Raw genomic sequence first — 12,162 nt, forward strand, 5'->3', positions numbered from 1 at the left:
TGTTGGGACTGATGGGGAGATCCCTGAATCCCAAGACCTTCAGAAACTGAGCCAGGTCTAAGGACATCAGGAAACAGAAACAAGAACACCATCATGTCAACCTTGTCCTCTCCTACTTCCCATCTCCGGTAAGAAATCAGGTTCCAGGAAGCTCTAGGCCTTTATCTTTTGGCCTAGCAACACAAAAGACCAAAACAGAGCTCCTTCTAGCTCTATTTTGAAAAAATTCTGGCAAAGGACTCTGATTAGCTGAACTAGGTCTCATGCCTGCCCCTAGAACTATCAGTGAGCCCCAGGGACATCCTGACTTGGGTTCCTACAGTCAATACAATAGATTGTTACAAGAGGAAAAGGGGGAAAATGCTGGGCAAAGACAAGAGCTACCACCACACCGCTAACCAGAAGTTATAAGGATTGAATGAAATGACAGATGTGAAACACTTAGCACAATGTCTTTAAAGTAGTAAGCATTCAATAAATGGTAGCTATTATTAACTCACCTGGCTGTGATGAGTTTAGCAGTTAGTTCCTCCTTCTTGGTGCATCACTCTTTAATCTTAGCCAAGTTCTGAAAATTGAAAAAGACAAACTGACTCCCATTCAACTCAGAATGTTATTTATTGAAATAATACAATGATGTTACAAAGATGCATTTCACATAGCCCTAAAAAGCTGGGTATCCATAAGTGCATGATGCATGGCTGCTGGGACTAAGAAAGTCTTCTGGTCAATGAGCTGGGCTCCCTCCCTGTCAATGAAGATGTGCTGAGGTTCAGAGAGTGGTGGTTGGATCTAGGCCAAGCTGCAAACACAAACCAGTGGTCTCCTTTGGGTCTTCCAGAACTAAGTTTTTATAAACTTCCCTAACAGTGGGGGCAGCACTCAGTTTATTACAATTCATGCCATTCCTGAAAGTAGTCCACTATGGGGATCCCCAAACAACCAGTAGCAAAATGAGTTCCTGACAGGCATCCTACCCAATCAGTAGGGAGGGTCTGGGTAGAATTACCCATTGTCAAACTATGTATCAGACAATACAAGCATGGCCTTGGCATTGTGTGTGAGCTAATCATGGAGTACCATAAATAAGGTTTTTGGATGGTCAACATCTCAGAAGGGCAGATCTGCCATGGAATATTCCATTTTGCATCACAGAGGATAGACTAATTGAGCTACACATACTACATTTCAGCCCCCATGCACATTTTTTTTCCTGCAAAGAATGAAGAATACTTGGGTGCTGCCACATGCCATCAATGATGAGAGAAAGGCAATGGATCCTGCTATCTGGCATGCAAAGAATCCAGTAGGAAAGGTTCACCATCAATACCACCAATATCATCCTGCCCCACGATTCATAATTAGGGTTGGGAAAATTTATCTATCTTTGGGAGGCAGCTCTTGTGTAAAAGGAATCAATGTCCAGTTGCGCCCAAATTGGTCTGCATGTTCAATGTCAACACACCAACAAAGGTTCTGGAAATTCCTTTAGGATAGCCCATGGGAGTCATTAGGGGATGGGGCAGACTACTGAAGCTTAGCTGATGCTTTACTAATGGAAAAGCATTATAGAACTAAAATAAGTTTTGTGTGTGTGTGTGTGTGTGTGTCTTGCTCTGTTGCTCAGGCTGGAGTGCAGTAGTGTGATCTGAGCTCATTGCAGTCTCCACTCCTGGGTTCCAGTGATCCTCCCACCTCAGCCTCCTGAGTAGCTGGGACTACAGCTGCATGCCACCAAGCCCAGTTAATTTTTAATTTTTTTTTTTTAAGAGATGGGGTTTCACCATGTTGTCCAGGCTGGTCTTGAACTCCTGGGCTCAAGCAGTCTATCTGCCTTAGCCACCCAAAGTGCTGGGATTACAGGTGTGAGCCACCATATCTAGCCAAGTTAATTTTTTTAATGGTGAAATATTTTCTTTGCACATAGAATGAGCCAGTGCATGTTGTTTCTCTAAACTGAGTAAAAGACAAAATTTATGGCAATGGGCAATTAGACTTACACTTTTCTGCAATAAAATTAATGGGAAAATTCTCCTCTTAGTTTTATGTTGTTTTCCCATTGATCTGATAGGCTTAAGGCAGTGCTTTTTCATGGGCATGCCATAAAAAGTACAATAAAAGGACTTAATAGTTCTGTAAAACTGGTATATGTTAGCTGAAAGTATAATTGTAACTGGGAAAAGGGAAAAAAAGTCACTAGTAGTTCAACTATCTACAGTTTCTGTTAAATTGTGGTTTATAAGCCTCCAAGAAGTTGCTTTAGTTTGTGATAAATTTGCATACATTTTGCTGCCACTTATGCTTTTAAGAATTCCCAAAGTGTCCAACCCATAGGTGCTCATTAAATGTTTGTGTATCTGATGTATCTTAAAATTTATTTTAAAGCCCTCTGAGTCCTAAAATACCTTTTCACTGGCAAGGCCATGGGGCCCCAAATCCAGGAAACCTGCATTTTTAACCCAGCTTTACCTTTATGGGCTGTATCATACTGCGGAAACCACTTCACATCTTTGGCTTTCAGTCTCTTCATCTGTACAATGAAGTGGTTGGGCTAGTTGATCTAATTCTTTGAATGGTGCCTTCCTGGAGTTGGAACTGGTTTCCATGGTGAAGTTAACGTAAGAGCTGCAGTTGAGTGCAGTTGTCAAGCAATTTTTAAAATGAGTTTTGGTCATTACTGCAGGAATTTATTTTTTAAAAAAGTTGTTGACATTGGGGGTTACAAGCCAAGATGTTGAAACTTGACGATCTCCTGCATACATATATTCAAAAGCTTTATAAAGTCCAACATATGGGCATTTCATCCCCAATCAGCTACATATGATATATGTAGTTGTTTTTACACTAGTCTGTAATCAGATCTGAGAATGAGTCTTTTATTTATATTAAAAAAATCTGTTTACTGGCAGTTTTCTCCACACACATCATATAAACACACACATAATTCATTACATTCCCAAGCTCTCTCTCTAAGAATCCTCTGATCCTGAATCAGAACAACATTTTAGCTAAAGTATTCTGCAAATTCCTTAATTTCACAGTTCCTAGAGTTTATTTCGAGTATGAATTCTCTGGTGTTTCGTAAGAGCTGAACTTCGGCTGAAGTTTTTCCCACATTCCTTACAAGAATAGGGTTTTTCTCCAGTATGAATTCTCTGATGATCATGCAGGTTGGTTTTCTTTCGGAAGGCTCTCCCACATTCATTACATTCATAGGGCTTCTCTCCAGTATGAGTTCTCTCATGCTGAATGAGGGATGAACTCTGACTAAAGGCTTTCCCACAGTCAATACATTCATAGGGCTTCTCTCCAGTGTGGGTTCTCTCATGTTGAGTAAGCGATGAGCGTCGACTAAAGGCTTCTCCACACTCATTACATTCATAAGGTTTTTCTCCAGTATGAATTCTGTGATGTTCTATGAAACTTGTACTTCTTTTGAAAGCTTTACCACACACATTACATTGATAGGGTTTCTCTCCAGGATGAGAAACAGCTTGCTGACTAAAAGCCTGCTCACAATCATAGGGGTTCTCTCCAGTATGGATCCTCTGATGGTCAGTAAAGTCTGTAATGTGACTAAAGTCTTCCCCACAGTCATTACAATGATAGGATTTCACTTCGGTAAGAGTGCTTTCATCTTGAGTTAGAGATGAACTGTGCTTGAAATCTATGCTGTAGTTATTGCTTTGGTAAGGTTTGCCTCTCTTATGAATCCTCATATGTTTATAAAGGGATGGGCTCTGACCAAAAGCCCTGCCACATATGCTACATTCAAAAGGTTTCTCTCCAGTATGAGTCCTCTCATGTTGGACAAGAGAGGAACACCGACTAAAGGCTTTCCCACATTCCTTACACTGGAAGGGCTTCTCTCCACTGTGTGTGACCTCGTGTTGAGTGAGGGATGTGCCATGCCTAAAGGACCTCCCACACAGATTACATCGATAGGGTTTCTCTCCAGTGTGAATTCGCTGGTGTTGAACAAGGGAGGAGCTGCGCTGGAAGGCTTTCCCACAGAGACTACACTGATAGGGTTTCTCTCCGGTATGAGCATTCTCATGCTGACCAAGAGATGAGCTATGCCTGAAGGCCTTTCCACACACATTGCATTCAAAGGGTTTCTCCCCAGTGTGAATTCTCTGATGCTCAGTAAGCTGTGTCTTCCAGAGAAAGGTTTTCCCACAGTCAGTACATTCATGGTGTTTCTTTCCGGGATAAATTCCCTGATCTGTTCCATTAGGGAAAGCTCCCTCTCCTTTATGAGTTTTCTCATGTTTAGTAAGTGATGATCTATGAATAAAGGCTTTTCTACATTTATCACACTTATAGGGTTTCTTTTTTGCAAGAATATTATTCTGATTAAGTAAATCTGCATTATGTCCCAAATTGCTTCCAGGGGTCTCACATTCACTAGGCCTTATTCTTGCAGGAATGTTCAGTTGTGTAACCAAATTGGTGTTCAATCTAGAGTTTTCACCAAATTTACTTTGCTCAAAACTTCCTTGTGGTGTAATTATTTTCTTCTGGGTGGATGCCTCTGATCCCAGATGTCTTTTCCAGTTTTCCTGTTGCCTGTTTAACTGGCTGCTAACATCCCAGGAGTCTTCTAATGTAGCATGTGAGAGATCATGTGTGCAGTGGGATACTTCTGATACATCCTGCTGCAGATGTGATGATTTAACCTCAGGCCTGGTCTTCCAGTCTGAAAGAAATCCAGAGTACAAAAGTCCCCTATTCCTTCCTGTTGAAACAAACTGCTAGAGTAGGAATGAAGAAAGAGACATAAGTTACACATGACTCTGTTTTGAAATTAGTCCTATATCCTGGGAAGAAGACCCAAAACGGAGAAAAGGAAGAGTGAAGAAATGATAGTGAAGACTGAAGATCCAGAGTATGTGGTAAGTCCAGAGAATGAGGAAAGCCTATCTAGGAGGGATGGTTAGAAAATAAGGAAATAAGTGAGCAGGACTGTGTTAGGCACAGATAACAAATGGAACAGGATCATAGTCCATCTTAGGATCCTATATGCTCTCCATGACTCCTATCCTTTAATAAACCACCACAAAATCTGTCTTTCTAATATATCCATTTCATAATTTCCTTACTGTCAACTCAGAGGTTCCAGGTCTCCAAATGCTGCAGAGAAAATCTGTACCCAGTGACATAACTGAAAAGATTATTTGAAATACTGTATTTTCTCAGTTTGTAAAGTATAACCCTTAGAGATCAAGGAGGTCCTTGATCAGGAGGCAAATCATCTTTGTCTTTACAACCAGTACTGTGGTTTTCATCTTTTTGAGCTCTGGTTCTACACTTATTATCTCCCTTGACCAAAAAGGATTTATTTCAATCTGCCTAATAAATTGATGTTTAAGTCCCTGTTTTACTTCAGAACACTGATACGAGCAAACTGATTAATTTTAGGGTTTAAGAATAAAACCTTTAAAACCAAGGGCAGAGAGCTTTTTGGAGTGATGGAAATGTTCCATATCAATAGGAATTTGGGTTAGGCAAGTGAATGAATGCATTTGTCAAAATCAACCGGATGGTACATAAAAGACTTGTACATTTCACTGTATATAAAATTTTCTTTTAAAACTAAAAAAAACTGAATTCTAGTTAATGACATACATATTAAAAGTATAGGGGTGAAATGCAATTATGCCTGCAACTTACTTGGCAATGCATCAAAAAGTAAGATGGATTGATAGATGGCTAAAGAAATACATGATAAAGCAAATAAAACAACATGTTAACAAAGCAAATAATATAATATGTTTTTTTTTTTTTTTTAGTGGAGTATTGCTCTGTCGCCCAGGCTGGAGTGCAGTGGCCCAGATCCTCAGCTCACTGCAAGCTCCGCCTCACCGGGTTGACGCCCATTCTCGCTGCCTCAGCCTCCCGAGTAGCTGGATAACAGGCGCCTGCCACCTCCCCATGCAGTTTTTTCGTATTTTTTAGATAGAAACGGGTTTCACCGCGTTAGCCAGGATGGTCTTTGATCTCCCTGACCTCATGATCCGCAATCCGTCGGGGCCGCTCGCCTCCCACAGTGCTGGCATTACAGGCGCTTGAGCCCGCGCCCGGGCTATATATGTCTAACAACAACACAATGTGATAATCTTGGTGGTAGGTATGTGGTATTGACTGTAAAATTTTTTTCAACTTTCCTATTTGAAAATTTTCATAATAAAACGTTGAGAGAGGAAATCAGAGTAAGGACCTAAACCCCCAAATTCCTTACCCTGCAATAAGAATCAACTCATAACAACTAGCAAGATCATCTGAATAAACAGCTGGTTGATGGAAAAAAAAAACAAAAAAAAAAGGGCCGGGCGCGGTGGCTCAAGCCTGTAATTCCAGCACTTTGGGAGGCCGAGACGGGCGGATCACAAGGTCAGGAGATCGAGACCATCCTGGCTAACACGGTGAAACCCCGTCTCTACTAAAAAAATACAAAAAACTAGCCGGGCGAGGTGGCGGCGCCTGTAGTCCCAGCTACTTGGGAGGCTGAGGCAGGAGAATGGCGTGAACCCGGGAGGCGGAGCTTGCAGTGAGCTGAGATCCGGCCACTGCACTCCAGCCTGGGCGACAGCGAGACTCCGTCTCAAAAAAAACAAAAAAAACAAAAAAAACAAAAACAAAAAAAACCTAGTTTAAATGTAGTTCTGAGCAAAAGCCTGAACAAGTGTTTAATTTTCTTTATAAGATACCATAAAACATTATCAATTTCATAATTAAGAGCGTATTAAAACAACCATTTTCTTTGATATAATAGTAATATTATTTCTCATGAAATAAGCTTATATTTAATAACATATATTTTATTTTCCTCAAATTATTTCCCATGACCATTAAATTATCTATATTAAAAAAAAAGAATCAACTCAACTCCTCAGGGCAGAGAATGCCTTGTAATTTTTTTAAGAATCGTTCTCAGTGGGACATGCCAAAAATGTTTGTTGAAATGAATAAATGAGAAAAGTTCTCTTGCTAGCCAGATTTCTTACTGATCAATCAAGTATGTTCTGATTGCTTTCTATATGCTCTGCCACACAGATAAAATACATAGAAATACTATAATAAACAGAGCTTGAATAGAAACAAGACAATCTTTTGGCAACTAAGAAAGGGTAAAACCATCAGATGGTATATTATTAAATCTGAGTTTTTATAGTGTAGATGATATAAATGATATTTGCTGTCAGGAAAGGAATAAATAAACAAGAGTAAATAAATAAATATATCTGGTCTCATGGATTAGATAGATCTTGAACTCCAAGAACAAATGGCTTTGGATAGGCAGAATATATTGCCTAATGAGGGAAAAGATATGCTACTTAGAGAGAATATTAAGAGAAGTTCAACCTACGGGGATCTGTTTTAGCAGAGATAGAAAGATAATACTGGAAGTATGACAGGGAACTTCTGAATCAGGGAGTTTCTATTTCCTATGGTAAAGTACAGAGAGTAATAGCAAGGGTTTGTCAGAAGTTTTAAGAAGATAAAGCATTAGGCTGGGCACAGTGGCTCACGCCTGTAATCCTAGCACTTTGGGAGGCCTAGGAGGGCAGACTGCTTGAGCTCAGGAGTTCGCAACCAGCCTGGGCAACATGTTGAAACCCTGTCTCTATTAAAATACAAAAAATTAGCCGGGTGTGGTGGCGTGCGCCTGTAGTCCCAACTACTCGGGAGGCTGCGGCAGAAGCACTGCTTGAACCCGGGAGGTGGAGGTTGCAGTGGGCCGAGATCATGCCACTGCATCATGCCACCGTACTCCAGCCTGGGTGACACAGTGAGACTCTGACTCAAAAAAAAAAAAAAAAAAAAAAAAAAAAGAAGAAGATAAAGAATTAAAATCCAGTGGCTGGGCATGGTGGCTCAGGCCTATAATCCCAGCACTTTGGGAGGCTGAGGTGGGTGGATTATATTAGGCCAGGAGTTTGAGACCAGCCTGGCCAACAGGGGTTTTAGTAGAAACCCCATCTCTACTAAAAATACAAAAATTAGCCAGGCGCGTTGGTGCGTGTAGTCCCAGCTACTTGGGAGGCTGAGAATTGCTTGAGCCCAAGAGGTGGATGTTACATTGAGCTGAGATCACACCACTGCATTCCAAGCTGGGTGACAGAGTGAGATTCTGTCTCTAAATAAATAAAATACATAAAATCCAGTGTAGTTCAGCAACTGACAGAGTGAGATTCTGTCTCCAATAAATAAACAAATAAATAAAGTCCAGTATGGTCCAGCAACTGATGAATAATTAAACAAAATGTGATATATCCATACAATGGAATATTACTCAATGGTAAAAAGAATGATGTACTGATACATGCTAGAGCATGATTGAACCTTGAAAACATGATAGTAAGTGAAAGAAGCCAGTGCCATATTATATGATTCCATTTACACAAACTATGCAGGATATACAAATCCATAGAAATAGAAATTAGATTAATAGTTACCAGGTACTGAGAGGAGTGGGGAATGGGGAGTAACTGTTAATGGGCATGAGGTTGCCTGCTGGGTGAAGAAAATGTTCTGAAATTAGACAGTGTTGCTGTTTGTACAACTATCTGAATATGTGAAAAAACCACTGACGTCTACGCTTTAAAGGGGTGAATCTCATGGTATGTAAATTATACCTCAATAAAGCTATAATTTTAAAAAGATTTATAAAAAGAAAAAACAGAGTGAGCTATTCCAACTGGGAATTACAGCAATCTAAATTTGGGACCTCAGCAGTGGCTCACACCTCTAATCCCAAGACTTTGGGAAGCAAAGGGAGGAGGATCGCTTGAGCCTAGGAGGTCAGGGCTGCAGTGAGCTGTGATAGAGACACTGCACTCAACCCTGGGTGACAGAGCAAGATCCTGTCTCAAAATAAAAAATTAGGCTGGTGTGGTGGCTCACGCTTGTAATCCCAGAACTTTGGGAGGCCAAGGTGGGTGGATCACTTGATCTCAGGAGTTCAAGACCTGCCTGGACAACATGGTGAAACTTCATCTCCACCAAAAATACAAAAAATTAGCTGGGTGTGGTAGTACATGCCTATAGTCCTAGCGACTTGGGAGGCTGAGGTGGGAGGATTGCTTGAGCTCGGGAGGCAGACTGCAATGAGCCGAGATCACACCACTGCACTCCAGCCTGGGTGACAGAGTGAGATCCTGTCTCAATACAAAAAATAAATAAATAAATAATGTAAAGGTTTGGGCCCTGGTTTACAGTGCCACCAGTAGAAGTTAAAAGGCAAGAAAATCTAAGCTACTTCTCATAGGAAGAAAATAACCTGGGTTGAAATAAAAGACTAAACTAATTAGGGTGTCCAGCCTGAGCAATTAAAAATCCATTGGGTTCTAATAGGCAAGGGTAGAAATGGGAAATAGGCAAGGTAGCAAAATATACTGGCAGAGGATGAAAGGTGATGAATTTAGATTTTACGTATTTAATATGAACTACGTGACTTCTGAAGGATAAAACTAACTCAGGTACAAATAAGGAAGACTTCTGAGTCTACAGCATAGAATAAAGAGCTGCAACTACCAGGAGGCAGGTACTCTGTTAAGGAGGCAATGAAGAAAGGGGGCCAGAAGGCAGGTTCCTTAAGGCAGAGTCACTTAGGGTGAAAAGCAAGAAAAGCTAAAGACGTAAAGCTAAGAAGCACTAACAAGCAAGGAACTGGGAGAGGAGGATACTACAGGAACTGTAGAGGGAGGTAATGAGTCAAATCAGCATGAACGTGAGATGGAAGGAAGATGGTGGCAAGGCACGGAGTCTGAAGGCAGGTTATGAAGGGAGAGAGAATCAAGGAAGGCTGTGGGTGTTTCCTATAAGTCTGGGGCATCTGACAGTGAAAGCAGCAAGACTAAACAAGGAAGACATGGGGGAATGCAATACAAGAAAGAGATACGGGAGTTCAATGCAGGGAAGAAATACGGGAGTTCAATTCTGAATGAGTAAGAGAAGGGATCTCTAATGAAGGGAATCAGAGGCCACCAGAAGAAAAATAATCCAGCAAGAGCAGGGGCACCCTTTTGAGGAGGAGAGTCCTACAAGGTGTCGGCCAGGCGATGGCTTTGGCCTCCTATGCAGATCTAGGAAATCCCAAGCCAGCTGCTGGAGGGTACCTTCCCCTCCCTAAGCTGTACCTCCCCCTCCCTAAGCTGTACCATTATCTGCATTCATTCCTAATGCCTGACTCTCACTCATTTACCTGGACAGAAAGGTCTTTGGATTTCTCCCTCTGATATCCATGGCTCTTCTCCTTGCTCCAATTTGAAGATCACCTCTGGCTTGGAAACTTGATATCCTGCTCATGGGTAAATACACAAGATTTGGTTGTTTGTGCAAGTGGACAAAGAACCCTCCTAAGGACAAGTCAGTACTAGTTCTTGATCCTCAGGAACTCTGAAGGAAAAAAAAGGTGCAACTTAAGGAGTCATGCAATCAAATTGCCTATTTCCAGTTTTGCAAAATAAAGACCTTTTACCTAAAGAGCAGGCTTAAAACTCCATAAAGCTGGGTCCCAATGAGATTAACAAACTCTGACCCCTGAGCACCCTGGTCACAGTTACCTAAGCTCTGGGCACCACCACTATAGCAACCAAGGAAGGAAAGACCCATTAGCAGGAAAGACACTCAGAGAAGTGATCCTTACCAAGAGAAACCAGGTGGCTATAGTTCTCCAGCATCACATCCCTGTACAAGCTCCTCTGAGCAGGGTCGACGTGGTACCATTCTTCCTGGGTGAAGTCCACAGACACATCTTTGAATGTCACTGATTCCTGTAAGATCACATTCCTGCTCAACTGGGGATCAACCCCACAAATGTTCTGTGGCAATGCTGGGAACATAATGTAGGATCTATCAGAAGTGGTGACCACACATTTGTTAGACTGAGGAGGCAATGTTGGGTTACATAAACTCACTGTTTACATAATTTTGTGAAGGATCTAGTATGTCAGGCAGGAAAGTTATGAGGGGCAATTTGTCCTGCAAACCTATATCCCTACCTAGCTATCTTCTTGGTTTCCTTCAAAGCCAAGTCTTTTTATACAATCACCAATTCATGCTGCCTATTCACTTTCTTTGTTACAAAATCCAAATACAGTTGGTAGTAAAAAGTGACGACTTTCCTTTACCCCCATAACCAATCCCACTTTACTTTCCAGAAATAACCACTCTTAATAGTTTGGTGTATACACAATGTCCCTTGTCCATGTTTTTCAACACCCCACCCACCCGCTCAACCATACTCACACCCCAACACAGAATTTTCTTTTATGAAATACCATACATATTGTTCTACAACTTGCTTTTTGCATTTAGCTATGTATCCTGGAGATCTTTGCATAGTGGAATAATTGCACCTTATTGAACTGCTTCATAGTACTCCACAGTACAGCTGTACCACAGGTACCTACTGATTAAAACCAACAACACCTCGCTGTATTAAGAATAAAATGCGGCAGGGCACGGGTGGTTCACACTTGTAATCCCAACACTTTGAGATGTCAAGGCGGGCAGATCGCTTGAGCCCATTCACTTCCTTTGTTATAGGAGCCCAAGAGTTTGAGACCATCCTGGGCAACAGAGCAAAACTCCATCTCTATAAGAGATCAAAAAATTAGCCTGGCATGGTGGTGTGTGCCTACAGTCCCAGCTACTCAGGAGGCTGAGCTGGGAGGATCACTTGAGCCCAGGAGGCGGAGGTTGCAGTGAGCTACGATCATGCCATTGTACTCCAGCCTGGATGACGGAGTGAGACCCTGTCTCAAAAAAAGAGAGTAAAATGCAATTCCCTTATGGCTCACCAGGCTGTCACATGCTGATCTTGATATTCCTTGACTACATCAAACTTGTTCCCACTCCCGCCGTCCTGTTTGTTATTCCCTAGCCTCCTGCATCTCCACAATAGTTAACCAGTTATTCAGGCATCATCTCAAGCATGGCATCCTCAGAAAGGCTGCCTTAGCACCTGCACTATCCATTGCATTACGTGTTCAATTTTCCTGCTAGTCCAGCTATCTCTCACTGCCCAATTCTTTCCATCTCTCAAGAACATAACAGATTCCGAAAGAAAGGACACTTGTGCTTCTAGCAATGATCGGAGACATTAGCTTGTTACCTTATTGTCTGTCTCTCCACTGTAAGCTCCATGGGAATGGG

General features: G+C 41.6%; 1 protein-coding gene across 1 annotated transcript; it reads right to left on the reverse strand.

Annotated features, from left to right (window-relative positions):
- Nucleotides 1-594: 594 nt before the first annotated feature.
- Nucleotides 595-10,957, reverse strand: ZFP90 (ZFP90 zinc finger protein). Its single transcript, XM_017852348.1, has 3 exons — nt 10,652-10,957; nt 10,208-10,303; nt 595-4,699 (listed from the first exon to the last, which is right to left on the reverse strand). The coding sequence occupies exons 1-3, from the start codon at nt 10,845-10,847 to the stop codon at nt 3,045-3,047; spliced, it is 1,947 nt and encodes a 648-aa protein (XP_017707837.1). The 5' UTR covers nt 10,848-10,957; the 3' UTR covers nt 595-3,044.
- Nucleotides 10,958-12,162: the final 1,205 nt, after the last annotated feature.

Source organism: Rhinopithecus bieti, unplaced genomic scaffold (assembly GCF_001698545.2).
Source record: "Rhinopithecus bieti isolate Rb0 unplaced genomic scaffold, ASM169854v2 scaffold_34281, whole genome shotgun sequence".
Lineage (NCBI taxonomy): Eukaryota > Metazoa > Chordata > Mammalia > Primates > Cercopithecidae > Rhinopithecus > Rhinopithecus bieti.

Bases quoted from the DNA above. Each gene is read 5' to 3' on its own strand.
- ZFP90 (XM_017852348.1), bottom strand. From the start codon at position 10,847: ATGTTCCCAGCATTGCCACAGAACATTTGTGGGGTTGATCCCCAGTTG. The intron at 10,304-10,651 runs GTAAGGATCACT...ACCCATGAGCAG, and splicing joins TAGCCACCTGGTTTCTCTTG to GATATCAAGTTTCCAAGCCA. The intron at 4,700-10,207 runs GTAAATGAGTGA...GATTTCTTTCAG, and splicing joins CCAAAGACCTTTCTGTCCAG to ACTGGAAGACCAGGCCTGAG.